Consider the following 17411-nt stretch of genomic DNA (forward strand, 5'->3'; position numbering starts at 1 on the left):
TAAACTTTATAAACAAGGTTGTAAAAAAAAATAATGGGATGAGAAAGCCTATCTCTTGCTTTGTTTCTGGGTAGAAAAATAAAATATGATGAGCCTAAGTCTCCACCCTATTGGGTGCGAATTGGGCCATTCAAAATGCTGTGCTGTCCAGATTGGTGCAGAGGCCCCCTGATCCCACGTGGCTTCTCAACAATTGACAGCATTACTGAGAGGTTACCAGTTTGGGCCACTTTACATGCAGCGCCTCACTCTCCTCACAGTGATTCTGAAAAGAGGAATGTTATCCCAATTCTGCAGAGCAAATAAGTGGCAGCCCTGGATTTGAACTCATATCTGCATAATTCTAAAACTTGTGCACTTTTTGCCCTGACCCGTTTGGCTCAGTGGATAGAGAGTTGGCCTGTGGACTCAAGGGTCCCAGGTTTAGTTCTGGCTGAAGGCACATACCCAGGGGTGTGCAGGAGGCAACTGATGGATGTTTCTCTCCCATCGATGTTTCTAACTCTCTGTCCCCCTCTCTTTCTCTCTTTAAAAAATAAATAAAATATAAAAAATAAAGAAGATAGCAAACATTTAAAAATAAATAAATAAAACTCGTGCCTTGACCAGTTTGGCTCAGTGGATAGAGCATTGGCCTGCGAACTGAAGGGTCCCATGTTCGATTCTGGTCAAGGCCTGGTACCTTGGTTTCTGGCACATACCCAATGGAGAGTGTGCAGGAGTTAGCTGATTAATGTTTCTCTCTCATCGATGTTTCTAACTCTTTATCCCTCTCCCTTCCTCTCTGTAAAAAATCAATGAAATATATATATTTTTAAAAACAAAAAATGTGTGCACTTTTGACCATCCACACACCCTCTCTACGGACGCTGTGGTAGGTCACGTGCAAGGGCCTTGTTCAACTGGAACGCAGGGCACTACCAGGCGGGCAGCGCTTTTCTTCCCCCCCCCCCCCCCCCACCCAAACACACACACACACAAACACAGGGCTCTTTATGGTTTCCCTCCTGGAAATAAAAGATCAAAGTTCTGTGACTTTCTAAATAAACTTTGCTGTAAAAATAAATAAATAAATAAATTATATATATACTCAGTAGCTAGGGTGTCAGCCTATGGACTGAAGAGTCCAGGGTTCGATTCCTGTTAAGGGCACCTACCTTGGTTGTAGGCTCCTGATCTGGGTGCATTCAGGAGGCAACCAATCTATGTGTTTCTCTCACATTAATGTTTCTCTGTCGTTCCCTCTCTCTTCCACTCTCTAAAAACATCAGTGGAAAAAAATATCCTTAAGTGAGAATTTTTTTTTTTTAAAAAAGAAAAAAAAATCAAGGCTCAAATGCTCGCCCTAACTTTTTCTGCAACCTTGAACAAGTCACTGTTCTTGAGTCTCATTTTCTTCTACAATCTTTAAAATAATGTACCCACTGAGCATTTGCAAGGCATCAAGCACTTTGGATGATTTTATTTAATGTTCACATAATCTAATAAATTATATTCTATTTTTACTTCCATTTTTTTAGAGGAGCAAGCAGGTCTGGAGCCCTTGTGTGACCTGTCCAAGGTCACAGAACTAAACCCCTGTCTCCATGGCTTGAATTTCTAAGCACCCAGCAGAACTGTCCTGTCTAATACTTTCCTGGTCCATCTTGTTGTTATAACAAACAAGACAGCATATGTGTAAGCATTTTGAAAATGTTAAGCATAAAGCAAATGCTAGCTTGTGGTTCTGGTTATTATAGGAGTGCTGGAAGAGGAATGTCAGCTTTGCGGAATAAATGTCCACACGAACAGTGCAATGTGGGATTCTGTGGCCGGCACACTGTACCCTCTGGGACCAAACAAAATCAGGCAGCCAGAACGCTGTAGTGTTAGATGCTTCCCTTAGCAGTATCCATTTTGTTCAGATTTAAGAAAAAGTAAATCACTGTTAAATACCTTTCTGAACTGCTTTAATTATGGATTAGGCTTGTCAATCTTAATAAAATTATGCCTCCTGTTTGAAATGTATATATGGGAAAGCACTCAAAAGTAATTACTTTAGTTTCCTAAGCATGTCATTAAAAAATTCTTATCCCTTTCACTTTATTCTTTTTTTTTTTAATCAGACTTTGGTAAAGATTACTATAATTGATTCTGAAATAAAGATGACGGAGGCATGTGACCAAAACCACTTCAACCTCCCAAGACAGTTCATGCTGAGAAATAGAGCTACCTAAGACTATAATTTTTACCTTGAGATTAATTTCTGAAAACATTTGATGATGCAGAATAACATGATGGAAAATTTACAATATACTCTAAAAATCCCCCAAAAATGTAGTCCCACTTTTGTATGTCACATCTTATTCCACAAAGACTCTGCTATAATTTACTATTATAAATGGGGAAATATGAACAGAAAAGTAAACAAAAATAAATTGAATTAAGAAATCAAGGTCATCTTAAAGAAGAAACATAAATGGGGGAAGGTGGGCTGGCACAAACATAATTAACTTCAACTTTAGTTGTGAGTTCCCCAGCAACCAAAGCAAAAAAAAAAGGGGGGGGGGGGGTTTATGGTCATTTACATAGTTATTATGATAAAAAACAAACAAACAAAAAAACTATAGCAGGTTCATAAGGAAAACAAGGCTTTTTCTTTTTCTTTTTTTTCTTTTTTACTGAATTATAAAAGAAATCATTCAAAAGGGAGAACTTCATAAGAGCCAAAATGCTAATAACCATTTTCCAAAAGGCAGTAACAAATTTATGGGACTAATTTTGATAGCACTGCCAGTGACAAAGCTCAGGGCCAAATATTAAATTCTACAAAGTTAATGGGTTCCATTTGTCATTGGCTGATTCAGGAAAGACAAGTTACAAATCTAATAAAGTCATGAGAACCCCAAAACAAATTAGCTTTGTACCTTGTCATTTTCAGAATCAAACTTACAGACGAGAAAAGATAGTGCACTCTTTGGGGCTGAAGAATAATGGCTAATACATACAGAACTCTCACTGTGCCAAGCAGTGCTCTCAGTCCTTTCTATGTATTCAATACAACAGTTCTGTGAGGTGGGTGTTATTGTACCCTTCATTTTACAGGTGAAGACATACAGACCCAGAGAGTGTATCCATGCTCATAATGGCAATGCTAACGCTGTTTGCAGTCACTGGCCATTGAAGCCAACTTTTCCATGTGGATGGGTGGGAGAAATGGGACTAGTCTTAGGCAACAGAGAGGAGAGCACTGTTTAATTCAATCTGTAGAAGTTGAGGAACCGGACAACGTGTTATCTTTGTGCCCCTAGAGCTGCAGAAGGTGCTTCAGGGGCAATGTGTTAAGGACCAACCAGAAAACAACCAGATACACTCTGAGTATCTAAAACAAAGAGAATTAAATTAAACACAAGGAACGGAGTACTCAGGAAGAGCTAAGAACCCCCAGGTGATGGGAAAGCCGCCTGGAGATTAGCAACAGTGGGAAGGGGAAGTGTTCTCCTGGGAGCCTGGTGGCTGGGTTACCCTCTGCAGACCACTCCCCCCCACTCCCCCCCACTGCTGAACCATCCAGACTCCTGAGAACTGGGAAATGCCACCGAAATGCCACCTATGACCCACTGTCCTGTGATACAGGGCGGAGCTGCAAAGGCTGAAGAATGATCTAAAAACCAAAATCCTGTCCTGACTGGTTGGCCTGTGGACTGAAGGGTTCCAGGTTCCATTCCAGTCAGGGGCATGTACCTTGGTTGCGGACACATCCCTAGTGTAGGAGGCAGCTGATCGATGTTTCTAACTCTCTATCCCTCTCCCTCTGTAAAAAAAAAAAAAAAAAAAAAAAAAAAAAAAAAAAAAAAATCAATAAAAATATCTTTAAAAAATTAAAAATAAATAAAAACCAAAACCCTGCCCTCGCTGGTTTGGCTCAGTGGATAGAGCCTGTGGACTGAAGAGTCCCGGGTTTGATTCTGGTCAAGGGCATGTGCCAGGGCCTGCAGGAGACAGCCAATCCAAAGATTGTCTCTCATCCTTGATGTTTTTATCCCTTTCTCAGCTCTCCCTTCCTCTCTGAAATATATATAATAAAATAAAATGCCCAAGTACTTCTAGTTTAAATACGAGAATTCTGTCTTCCAGTAGCTGGAGCAAATGGGCTTCAGGAAGCCTTTATTTATTTAGCTTGTTCTCTAAGTTCTTGGTCACTGTAACGAGGAAGAGGTCCTCTTTATACTTGGGGGGGGGGGGGGAGAATATATAGATCATCAAATGCCTCATTCTGCAAAACCATGAAATTTTTTACTCAAGAGAAGAAGACATGTTGAAAACAGAAACAGAGCCGGAAAACTGGGTAAGATAATTCCATGAAGTGCACACAGCACTTACGGTACCTGCCGAGGGAGGCGAGGTCCCTGCACCCGGTGGCCTTGGTGTCCTGGAGTCCTGCACGCTCTTCAAGCTGCGCTCCCAGCCCTGAGCAGCTCCTTGCGTCCCAGCTGAGCCCACACGGGTGCGGTGAGGCCTGTTCCCCGGGACATGACCAGAGTGGGTCCTGGGACTCAGGAGGTCCTGGGCTGCAGGAGGCAAGCGGACTGACCAACCGCGAATCAGACGACAGAGGCCGGCACGCGGGCAGGAACAGGGGAGAGCTTGGCCTCAGAGTTTCTTACAGAGCTCAGGCAGGCAGGGAGGGGTTGGATTCCAACAACCACACAGCAACGGGTGGAGGTGTACCCTGCCTCCAGGGGAACCCTTCGGTGGGCCTCCCCCAGTGGTCCAAAGGGGGCCAGTACACAGGAGGATGGAGAGCAGCTGCTCGGCAGAAACACAGACGCAAACCCACTGCCATGAGCTCATTTCTGGAAACCCTGATTAAGACGTAAACAGAACCACCTGAAAGGAGGTAGAAAATGAGAATCGCCACACATGGGAGACGGGTGTGAAAGGCATTCCAAGAAGAGGGAGAGATGACTTCCATCTGGGGAAGGTGTTCTTGGAGATGCATGAGGTTTTGGAAAGGAGGCAACATTGAAGTTGTGTCTTATGTGGTTTTGACCAATAAAAGGGGGAGGGGAGGGGGGAGAGGAGGGGAGGGGAGGGTTCTCTAAGTCAGGGGGTTGGTAGCTGTATCAGGTAGTCCTTCACTGAAGTGAGGGTGCAAGGAGAAAGGAGTGGAGAATAAAGACGAAAAAGAATGTTATGATTGTACCTAAAAGGTACAATCACCGTTAAATCTACAATGAAAATAGTTAAGGGAAATTTTGGACATTTGGCTAGATTCACAATCTTCTTTTTTTACCTTTAGAAATAACTTTATTTTTTAATTTTATTTTTATTGTTATTACAGATGTAATAACAATAAACCCCACCCCCATCCCCGGCTTTGCCCACTTCCACCCCGCCCCCAGACTCCCTTCCCTCAGGTCATCCATCCCCACATTGTTGTCTGTGTCTGTGGGTTATGCATATATTCACAATCTCTTAAGGCAAGTGTCTTAGAAGACAGGTATTCCATGTCATCCAATGTTAAAAGGAGAATGCTGGGGCATCCTAGCCAGTGTTGCTCAGTGGATAGAGCGTTGGCCTGTGGACCAAAGGGTCCCGGGTTTGATTCTGATCAAGGACACTTACCTGGTTGCAGGTTCCTCACCGGTCGGGCCCTGGTTGGGGCTCATGCAGGAGGCAACCAATCGATGTGTTTCTCTCACATCGAGATTTCTCTCTGTTTTTCCCTCTCTCCTCCACTCTCTCTAAAAATCAATGGAAAAATATCCTTGGGAGAGGATTTAAAAAAAAAAAAAAAAAAAAAAGGAGCATGCTGGGTAGATGGACCACAGCCCTGCTCTGGGACTAATGGCTGGCTGAGTCATGACTGCCCTTGACTAGAAAGTCGTGGGCAAGATGCTGAGCAAGCGCAGGCTCCTCTTACTCCCCCACGTTCACAGGGAGCACCAGGAGCAAGGTGTGAGCAATCCATTTCCCCTCATAACGAATGGGAGGAAAGGAGTACATGGCTAGTCTCAAGTTTAAACAATGTAGTGTAAAAGTGTTTCCCCTTATAAAATTATTTCACCTGATGAAATAATTTCATGCTAATTTTTCTGCCAACGTGAGCCTACTGATGAATAAATACATTCTAAGGAAAACAATCTGACCCTTTAAAAAAGCATGAGTGAGAAAAAAAATTTAATTCAACTGATATAACTGGAATTCTCATTTCAGATCTTCTTTAAATGGCCTCACTAAATGTGTCTCATAATATATACGGTTTGGTTTTCATATCTGCAGAAATAAAGAGAATGTCTGCTAGGAGGAATAAACTGATAACTTATTACAAAGCAACACAAATATAGAAACCACTGGTAAATAATACCGTATATTCATTTTTCTCAGGCCCCTAATATATCCTTATTTCTCCAGGCATATACCTTGAGAATATTGAGAAGCATCAGATGGCTTAGTTCATGTATAAAGAATGGAATATAACAAAGGAGGGACATTTATCTTTTGTTTGCAGAAATGCATACAGAAATAGTTGGCCTGGCACATTATTACCTAAGCCATTGTTAATGGGTTACCGACAGTGGCCACAGAATGACAGAAATATGAGCTTTATTTCCTCAGGAAAATCTCGTATTCATGATCCAGAACAGAGCCCAGCTCCAGTCTCAGACGTTTTGCTTCTAATTGGCCTCTTAATGCATCAGACACTGTCAGAGGGGAGACAAGAGCCTCCTCCCCAGGGTCCCTGGGGCCCAGCCCCAGGCGGTGAGCGGGTGAGGTGCGTGCCCACCCGTCTGAACTGGACGCAGATCCGCAGCCTCGGGCGGATTCCTGTGTCTGTGCTGCCCCCGGTGTGCACCGTGGTTCGGGTGCTTTGACCTCTGCAGCTGGAGAAAGGGATGATAACAACTTCCAACTCACCTCACGGGAACGCAGTAAGGAGAGAACAAGACCACGGATGTGTCAGGACTGTGCAAGGCTGAAAGCCCGAACACAAACGGCTATGTTATTTTCGTAGAGTCGTGTCTGCATTTTATCACACTACGAAAATAATATGGGCCTGAGCGCACTCAGCCTTTTGTTTCTCACTTCACGCGTGCTTCCTTTTGTGCCGACGTTGAACAAAAGACACAAACCATCTCATGTTGACTTTCCTCTCGCTCAAGCATTTGGCTGGAAGAGGCCGTTGGTCACCAAGCTGCCAGTTCAGAGAGTTTGAAAGGAAATCCAAACTCCACTGCAAAGAGGGGGTGTGGGGATGGAGAGACAGGAAGTGTTGAACACGTTCCTCGTCTCCGAGGGGGGAAACTCAGCAAGCGCAGCGGTAACTGTGTGACGTGCAGCCCATGACAGAGCCTTGGAGAGAACCAGGTTTGGTTTAAAATAGAACAACAGCAGGGATGGCTTTGTTATGCCCAGATTTCGTGATCCCCAAAGACCACCAGGGAGCTGTGTCCGATGCAAAAGCAAAGAGCCTTTTATTCAGGCTAGCCCGAGCTCCATCTCATGTACACTGATGCAGCGGTGGAGAGAGAGAGTGGGCTCCTACAGAACAAAGAATTTATAGGGGTCTGGGGGATGGATGGTGAGGTCACACTGTTTTGGCTGCCCCCGATTGGTTGGGTGAGGGCTAGGGTCCAGCTACACAGTGACATAGTTATACAAAAAGGAGGATACAGAACAAAATGGAGTCAGGAGTTAGCCCTGTCAAGTTAACCCTGTCCTGCCCTCTCAGCTTGACTCTACTTAAAGCTAACCTAGAAGAGAGTCTCAATGGCTGAGGTGGAAATGACACAGGTTTTGCCCCAAATGTAAGAGATGCTACACGAGGGCCTTCCCACTCCAGGGACTTGTTCTGTGACCTTTGCTCTGCCTGGAGCCTTCCTCCTCAACTGCTCCTTTCTTAAGGAGCACTTTCTCAGGGAGGTCTTTCCAGCGGACACCCCATCTCTCCGCTGTCCAAATCATACCCAGTGTAAAAACTCAGAGGACCCTGCACTTTTTTTTTTAATATATATATTTTGTTGATTTCAGAGAGGAAGGGTATAGGACTCTCTTTCACGGCCGCGTAGAAAGAGTTCCAATTCAGGGTTCAGCTTCTGGAGAAGGGCCGCACACAAATGAAGAGACTTGAAGAAATTCAATTTGGCGATTTGGGGGGCCAGGCGGTAGTCCAACTCTAGTGGGAGAACTACTCCTGCTCTGGCCCTGCCATCCCCTTTTATTGATGCTTTGGGGAAAACATCTTAAGCAACATAAACAGAAATTTACATGTAGCCCTTAGGCAGGAAATAACAAACTTTCACGGACAAGGTAGATTCTGCTTCAGCTAATAATATCTCAACTAAAGGTTAGAGCAATTAAGGTTGTTGACCAGCCTTCCTGGCTTCCTGTCAACATCTCTTTTTCAGTGAAACTGATTTGGTTTCCAGCAGAAGGGAGAGAGCTAGAGAGATAGAAACATCAGTGATGAGAGAGAACCATTGATTGGCTGCCTCCCGTACACTCCACAGTGAGGATGGAGCCCACTACCTGGGCCTATGCCCTGACCGGGAATTGAACTGTGACCTCCTGGTTCATAGGTCAACGCTCAACCACTGAACCACGCAGGCCAGGCGACCCTGCACTTCTTCTTCTTCTTCTTTTTTTTTTTTTTTTTTTTAATATATTTTATTGATTTTGTACAGAGAGGGAGAGAGAGAGAGAGAGAGAGAGAGGGAGAGAGAGAGAGAGAGAGAGAGAGAGTTAGAAACATCGATGAGAGAGTCATCGATCAGCTGCCTCTTGCACACCCCCTACTGGGGATATGCCCGCAACCAAGGTACATGCCCTTGACCGGAATCGAACCCCAAGCCGACGCTCTATCCATTGAGCCAAACCGGTTTCAGCGACCCTGCACTTCTTTACAATCATGGATCATAGTTGTGTCCCCCATGTACAGGGAACAGTTCGGTTTCACAGCATCCCCTGAAGAGAGCAGAATGCTCGCCGAGTGGGCCTTCGTTAAATATTTATTCAATGACTGAGGAAAGAAATCCGATCTGAAAAGAACTTTAAAAAGATGATTTCAGATCACAAACCATTTCTGGGTAAGGCACATTTATGCACACATATGCTAGTTACAAGAATACCCTTAATTTATTGTTGCTCAGGGAAGACACACGGGAAATGAAAGGAAATCTAAGGTGAGGAGGATGATAGATCAACTTTAACACCAAATTAGCAGTGACAGGATGTGCTGTACACCCCGAATTAGGGGTTCCCGTGGACTCGATGGGTTCTCATGGACTAGCTTGTTTACAAGGACCCAAGAGCCCGTGTTTAGACATTTTGAAGAAAATGGGCAGAGCTGTTGCTCCCCAGGCTTGAAGGTCCGAGTTCACAGGCAGGGGACTTCAGAGAGAAATTCCCCCAGGACCAGGTGTCATGCGATAGAACAGGAAGTTGCATGATGGGGTCTCCCAGGCTTTCCCACGCTCTCAGGCAGCTCCCAGAAGCACGGGTATACAGCAGCCCGTTTTGTTATATTCTATTTACTTCTCTTCTAAAAAGTTGAAAAGTGGCTCAGTAGGCATTCATTCATATGAGTGTAAATAAGGGAGATAAAATCTTCAAAAAATATTAGTCAAGCACTATAGCAAGATAAAGCAGTGAATGCTTCTAATTTTTACCCAGCTATACTTCCAAGACACCATGCTTTTTGGATAAAAGTCAGTCCCCATCTCCCATCTGTTTTTCTCTTGCACACACGTATTTAAGCACTATTTGGTGCCAATTTAAAAAAAAATAAAGTTTCTCTTTATTTTTACATCGTGGTCTTTCTTATCATTCAATTATTCTATAGAGCATATGATTAAATTCCGTTCTCCTTACTAAGTAGCTTGAATTTATGGCTTTCTGGGAGCTAAGTGCCCCCCACTCATGCATTAAACAAAATATAAAGGATAAGAACGCTGAGTAATGAAGCTCATGTCTTTCTGGGGCTTTTAAAGATATAAGGTTTCTTTTCCTTCCTTCAAAAAGATGGTACACAATAAGTTACATTACAAATAAAAATGAATTAAGTGAGACTGGGCGATCGGAGAGGAAATAAGGAGGCGCCGGTTTCTGTAGTGGGCCCTTAATGGATGATGCTTTGGGGCTATCAATTTGGAAAGAAAAAAAAAATCAAATAAAAATCCTTTCCCTACTTATTTTGAAGACCTCATCCTTTTCTCTGCTTTTATAGAACTCTGCCAAGGTTTTATTTTATAGAAGATCTATGTTGTTCTGCATCCCAGTAGCCTACAAACAAATGCTAATCCGTAAAGGCAGACAGAAATGAGACTGTTTAAATGCTGCTTAGTAATTTCAAAATAACAGTATGCAGGGCACTTTTTCCTACGCATCGTCAGCCATGCAACTCCCCCTTTGTCATTGTTCCCACTATTACTGGCAGAAACCCTAAAGGGTCAGTTTATAAAAACCCAAAAGAGTTCTTTATATATTTTCAACTTTATACTTAAAGCCCATCTCAGGCTATGAGCTGCCTCCATCCTTGGGATTGTTTGAAACTCAAGAACTTTCTTTTTCCTCTGGGAAAGAAAGTAAGAACAAGCCAGGATCACAGAACCCAGGGCCCTTTGCCTCCCTCTCTGGAATCTCCTTGACTCCACTCAGCAGCAGCTGGGAGTACAAACCTGTCTTTACCTCAGGAACAGAAAATGTTTAGTGTAAATCTGGCCAAAGGATGGGTGAATGGAAGAATAACACCATTTTCATTGTTGTAAAATGAGTCATTCCCATCCTGTTATCTTACCCCAGTTTGAAAACGCTTATTAATCAGGCAATGCACAACAAGTCTAGCCTCCCTTACAGAGAAACAGACCGTGGCACCGAGTTGGGCAGCTGAGCAAGAAGGACCTGTGCTCACTGGCTGAGCTGCACATGAAGCTATCTTGTCTGAGACACTGAGGAGTTCCTCCCGGAGGAGAAAGGACTGTTTTGGACTGGGAGGCACAGTAAGGTTCCCAAAAGCAGAAATATTTTAAAATCTTAAATGTCCCCATTCAGCCGAGGCAAACCACCACCCCTCACCTTGGTCCATAAGGTTATGAGGGAGGCACAGTGTGACTTTCTCTAAGGGAAATCTTTACTTTTTTCTGACCTACAGTTGAATCTTGTGTCTATATTTTTTCCTCTGCTTTTTTTTTTTCTCTCTCTCAGGGACTGTGGAATTTCCTGTTTGGTTTCTCTATAAGGGTCCTAGTACTTAAGGGGTTTGGAGGAATGGATAAACGCTCATCCTACAAGGATGGTTGTCTGTCTCCGTCCTCCTCAGTAACAGTGCAAGCTCCTGCTTGCCCGCCGGGTAGCTCTAAGGGGCTGCGGAGGGCCACCCCCGCGCAGAGGTGCTCCGCCTCGCCGTCTTTCCAGCCTCGGGCATCGAGGGGCTGTCGCTGGGGGTGGAGGCTCAGGGAAAGGGTACTCCGCCCCCCTGTGCTCAGCGGGAGCACAGGCTCTCCTTTTAAAGGCAAGCTTCGCGGATAAGAATAACCTTGAAAAAAGACCCTTCAGACGCAGATCAATGCTCAGGGATGTCGCCAACCACTTACAACTCCCCTTTGACATTTCACAGAGGTGTTATTTACGCGGGAAAGAGGGGCCTCCTTCTACCCCGATCCGAATCCCCGCTCCGTGCCCCCCCCACCCCCACCCCCGGTGCAGTAGGGGGTAGGAGGGCGGGGCGGGGCGGCTGGGAGAGCCACTGGGGAAATACGCGCCCCCTTTTCCTCTCCTTGGCCAACTCGGGTCACCTTGGCAGAGGGCGCCCCTGCCCCTCTGGGGAACCTTCCGAGGTGCCCGCGACCCGAGCCTCCCCGGGGGATCCTGTGATCCGCTCGGGAGGGCTCCTGGGGGCGCCCACCCCCCTGCCCCTCGGATCTGCCGGAAAGCAGAGCCACCCGGAGGTCCCCGGCCCCTGCTCCCCCAGCCCCCCAGGCTCTGGGACGGCTGCGGGGCCGCGCTAGTCATTAATGGCCACCATCCATTTTTAATCAGAAAGATCACAAAGATTTAAAAAAATAAATAAATAAATAAATAAGGATAAGTAAGCGAATCCCAGTCGCGAGTCCATTTAAATAACATTCCCGGGGAAATCCAATCCCTTAAAACGGAGACACCTACGCGGGGACGCGCCCCCGCCCGCCCGCCCGTCCGCCCGTCGGGAGGGGAGGACGCGACGGCTGCATTCATCCTGATCGGGGCGCTCGGGGCTGAGCTCGGGGCGTTAACCCTTCCGGCCCCGAGGGCCGCCGGAAGGGAGCGGGGCAGGGCCGCGGGCCGGGCCGGGATATGCCCGCTGCGGCCCCAGCTCGGGCGGCTCCGGACGCCCCCGCGGCGGGGCGCGCGGGTCTCAGGTCAGAAGCTCGGGACGCGGCCCCGGCGGCGGCGCGGAGCGGCCGCCTCCCGCAGCCCCGGCGCGCCGCGGGCTCCTCCTCCCGCCCGAGCGCGGCCGAGTGAGGGCTCCCCGGCCGCAGGGAGCGGCGCGCGGGGCCGGGTCCGAGAGCCCGGGGAGGGGCCGGCGGACACGCGGACGGACGGGCGGACGGACGGATCCCCCACACCGTCTGGGACACTAGCGACGGTGCGCGCCCGGCCATGTGGGCACCCGGGGTCCCGGCCGAGGGCCTCCCGGCGGCGCCGGCGCTGCTGCTGCTGGCGCTGGCGCTGGTGGCGCCCTCGCGGGGCGGCGGCGGCTGCGCGGAGCTGGCGTGCGGCGAGCGGGAGCGCTGCTGCGACGCGGCCAACGCCACGGCCGCGCGCTGCTGCAAGCTGCCGCTGCACGCCTTCCTGGACAACGTGGGCTGGTTCGTGCGCAAGCTGTCCGGGCTGCTCATCCTGCTCGTCCTCTTCGCCATCGGCTACTTCCTGCAGCGCATCATCTGCCCGAGCCCCCGCCGGTACCCGCGCGGCCAGGCGCGGCCCGGGCAGGCGCGGCCGGGGCCGCCGGGGGGCGCCGGGCCGCCGGGAGCCGCGGGGCCGCTCCACGACGACGACGACGACGACTCGCCGGCGCTGCTGCGGGACGAGGCGGCCGCGGGCTCCCAGGACTCGCTGCTGGACAGCGGCGGCGGCGGCGGCGGCCGGGGCCGGGGCGGCGGCGGCTTCTCGGTCCCCGCCTGCGCCGCGGAGCACGAGCTGCGCTTAGTGTCGCCCGCCTTCCTGCAGCTGCCCAGCTACGAGGAGGTCAAGTACCTGCCCACCTACGAGGAGTCCATGCGGCTGCAGCAGCTCGGCCCCGGGGAGGTCGTGCTGCCCGTGTCGGTGCTCGGCCGCCCTCGAGGCGGCGGCCCCGGGGAGCACGGCGGCGGCGGCGGCGGCGGCGGCGGCGGCGAGGGCCGCTTCCCGCTCATCTGAGCGCCCGGGACCGCGGGGCCCCGTCGAGGACCACGAGGACCGAGCTGGGCTGGGGGCTGCGCGGGGGGCGCGCAGCTGGGACAGCCTCAGACCTCGCCTGCCACCCCGGGGCTAATCGCCCGATCGCCAGGCGACAGGATCGGAGTCCCCCCACTCTCCCCCTCGACCATAAGTTTCCCCGCGTTTCGTTCGGTTCATGGAAACGTTAGGCGCGCGCGCGGCGGGGCGGCGGCGGCGGACCAGGCCAGAGCGCAACTTGGAAGGACGGTGCCCGCCTTCGCCTGCAGATTGTGTTCACCTGTAAGTGCCTGCTTCCCTCCCGAACCGGAGAACGCCTGAGCCCTTTTGCGTCCGGAGAAAGGCAGCATCCCTTAGGGACGAGGGGGAAGGGGCGGAGGGCCACTCCTGCCCCTCCCTCCAGGATAGGCCACCGGCTCCAGGACAGGCCACCGGCTCCCAGGATGGGCGGAGGGCGAGGAGTGGTATGGGGCGAGCTGAGGCTGGAGACCGCAGCCGGGGAAGAGCAGGAAGGGTGTGACCCAATGCCTTCTCCCTTGAGAAGAACCCCCAAACCCTTGCGCACGTCTTCCTGGCCAAGCATGGTCACAGCTGGTGGCTCACAATTTGGTGGGCGAATACCCGTGATCTCCTGTTAGTTGCTGTATCTGATTTAAGATGCAGGAATTAGGTATATCCTAAGACCACTATCTGTAAGAGAGTATACAGTTGGACTTCGATTTTTTTCAATACCTGAGGCTATATTTATATTTGTCTTTTATTTTTTATATTTTTACCATGTAGTGAACGTATCAGGATGGTAGTTCTGCAGTTAATGACAAGATAATTGTTTTATCATCTTTTATAGGCCTTAACGGCCCAGAAATTGCCCACCCTCTCGATTATTGTTTAATAAAAATGTTGGACATTGCTTCATTTACAACGGGAGGGGAAAAGGAGGCATGATGGAATGAGGAAACATATGACAATGTGAAGGATACCTTATTTTCACTATTTGAGAAGAATAAATTTTATTTTTAGTACTGTGGCATAATATATAACTTTTATAATAACTATACATCATGTAGTCTAAGTCTTCATTGTATCATTTACTACATAGTTATATGATACATATATGCCATACCATGAAGCACGATGCCATGCACTTTCCCCTCCACCTTCCATTTGGAATACACCCCACAACATGATACAAAACATAAGAACTTACAGTGACTTGTAACTCTTTGTTTAAAGCCATAATTGTGCAGTAACGTGCTACAGGAGGATTCAGTCAACCTTCCTTAAGGAAAAGAAAAAGTCATTGTGTCAGTTCTACCATTCTATAAAATGTCCTTTAAGCAAGTGGTAAGATATTAAAATGCATTATGTTAATGTACATACACATATTGTCTATGTACAACACACAGCTGGTATGCCATATAATTACTAGTGCTTATGATTATCATGAAAAGAAGGGAAACAAAAGAGGTGTTTTTTTTCTTAATTAACATTAAGAAAGATTACATACATGGACCTCACACCTGTGTGTACCTAGAAACAAATGTTGTTCTTAGGATTGAAAAAGTCTGACAATCCTGTGAAATCTTAATCTGAATTGTTTTAGAAGAGGATGGTTTACTCTAAACTTTCAAAAGCTAATGACCCTGTCCTTAAAATCCTCTGAAGTGTATCAAAACAGAAAAACATTAAAATATTTCTCTGTGCAAATTTTATCAGATATGTGACTGTATTCTGTTGTATTAAAATGTGAAATGTGTATCTTTGTCATTCAAAAGCAGTTTTAAGCTGGGAATTGGCAAAAGCATCAGGAGCTGAGACAATATCAGTTGATAATGGTACATGATTTAATGAAGTCATGTTATACTGAATAATCGCATATACTTATGTTTCTCAGTGTAAATTTTACTTACATGTGACTATCAATACTACCCACCAATCAAACTGAAAAGTTGCCATATTCTTTTAAATGATTTATCCTTTGAGACTACACTATTTTAAACACTTCTTAAAATTCACCTATATCTGAAACATCAACGTAAACATCCAAGTATTAGCATATAAGGTATATCCTATATGTTGTTGCTACTAACATCTTGAACTTTACAGCAAAACCTTATTAAAAACACAATCTGGATCAAGTGTATTTCCCTATGTGAACTATGGAACGTTTCTTTCCCTAAAAAATTCAGAATGTCTATAATGTAATACCAATCATGTAATGAGGATCTCCTGATTTTTAAAATTACAAGTTTTCCTCCTCCCCCCATACATCACACAAGCTTTTATTCACATCCCTCAGTTGAATAAAAATGAGTTTGACTCTACTTTGTGGGCATTTTCTGGTTTGTTTGATTTTGCATTTCATTGATTTACCAGACACAATTTTTCAGGCATAATTTTGTAGGGGAAAAAGATCTCAAGAAGAACTTTTATTAGTGTATTATCAACTGTCTTATGGTAATACACACAGATGTAATATATCATGTTAATACACAGAATGTTTGTGTTCACAATGCTGTAATACCTGGATATAAGCATTTTTAAAGTGCTAAGGTCAGTATCTGGGTGTTCAGTTTTACAGATCTCACCTGGAAATTATTTATTACATAGGATCAGCAGAAAATAGAAATGCAGAAAATAGTCACTAATGTAGAAATTACTTATTCTCTTACGTGTGTGTGTGTGTGTGTGTGTGTGTGTGTGTGTGTGTGTTGTATGTGTGTTACACTGTGGAGGATAGTGTGTGACTGATAATTTTTGCAAGGCTGCTTAAGTAATGTACACATTTTAATCAAAACCACCTGAGAGCATCAGTTCTCCAGTATTAACTACGCCTTTGCTCCTGGCTTTCAATTATCAAAGTAATTCACAGATGAAAACATTTCAAGCATATTTTACTTCCACTGACTTCTCGTGAGAAGGGGAATAATGGTCCTGGATATATGGTAATCCATCTGGAATGTGAGAGAACATGATTGATTTTCTAAATCATATATATATATATATATATATATATATATATATATATATATATATATATATATATATATGTCTCCAGTTGCTTCAAAGCAATTTGTTATTGGCATTCGATATCATAACCAAGGGGAAAATGTCATCTTGAGATAGAATGATAGTTTTAAGAAGCCATTAATTGCATTTCAACCATGGAAAATGGCATTCATTGGCAGTTGTGCCAAATGGCATGAGGTGTGCTATATAAGGAAAACGAGATTCAATTGTAAAGGCCAAAGGGAATATTAAGGAAATGGCCTCAACAGTTTAAAATGCAATACCTTAATGTTGTCCAATGCATGTATATGGTTTCTCTCAAATGGAATTAAAGAAACAATTCAGAGCTAAAACTGATACGTTACAAACAAAGTATGGTGTTCAGATTTATATAATATTCCGCATTGACTTCTGTAAAAATCTCAAATCATAATCAATTTGGATTTCCAGATTAAGAGAAACAGCAATGAGTTGTTTTATTTTAAGCAACCCAGCACTAACCATCCCTCAAAAAGTGTAAGTTGCAGACAACCAATCAGCAATAGAATATTGGCAAGTTTATACCTGACCTTACTGGTTTAGAGTTTACTTTTTCATTCTCTCATCCATTGACAAAAAGGCTAATCACTAGTAGGCAAAGGAAAGATATTTTATCAACCAAAGAATGAATCAGCAACTAGAAAATTGCAAAAGTATTTTTTTATTTTATTTTAAGACATGCTATTTTCCATAGGGCTGGAAAGTATGTCTTAATTCTTTTTTTTTTTAATTTTGCCTATAATCAAATGTCAAAACCTATTTTAATTTTTTTTACTTGCAGAAATCACTTATTTTATGACAAAAAAATTATACTGTGAAGGATATTTATGCTTGCCATGAAACTAAAGATCATCACATTTTCCCTCTTCAACTCCGAAACACATCTCTTAGAATTCCAAGTTAATCTTTGCTGTGATATACCGCTCTGGTTTTTGCTTGGCCTTTTGCACAAAGCTTGCTCTTTGGAT

At 45.8% G+C, this 17411-nt stretch overlaps 1 protein-coding gene and 1 long non-coding RNA gene across 2 annotated transcripts; both read left to right on the forward strand.

The window, feature by feature from the left end:
* The first annotated feature begins 1226 nt into the window (after positions 1 to 1226).
* On the forward strand, positions 1227 to 15717 carry LOC123652599. Its single transcript, XR_006742030.1, has 3 exons — positions 1227 to 1237; positions 8014 to 8022; positions 14861 to 15717. It is a non-coding gene; the product is annotated as an uncharacterized LOC123652599 (long non-coding RNA).
* On the forward strand, positions 12234 to 15717 carry CUNH3orf80 (chromosome unknown C3orf80 homolog). The gene has a single exon (XM_045583641.1). The coding sequence runs from the start codon at positions 12619 to 12621 to the stop codon at positions 13375 to 13377; it is 759 nt and encodes a 252-aa protein (XP_045439597.1). The 5' UTR covers positions 12234 to 12618; the 3' UTR covers positions 13378 to 15717.
* Positions 15718 to 17411: the final 1694 nt, after the last annotated feature.

Source organism: Pipistrellus kuhlii, unplaced genomic scaffold (genome assembly GCF_014108245.1).
Source record: "Pipistrellus kuhlii isolate mPipKuh1 unplaced genomic scaffold, mPipKuh1.p scaffold_m20_p_2, whole genome shotgun sequence".
In the NCBI taxonomy this organism is placed as follows: Eukaryota; Metazoa; Chordata; class Mammalia; order Chiroptera; family Vespertilionidae; genus Pipistrellus; species Pipistrellus kuhlii.

What these genes read in the sequence shown, in the direction of transcription:
- CUNH3orf80 (XM_045583641.1), top strand. Translation starts at nt 12,619, where the DNA reads ATGTGGGCACCCGGGGTCCCGGCCGAGGGCCTCCCGGCGGCGCCGGCG.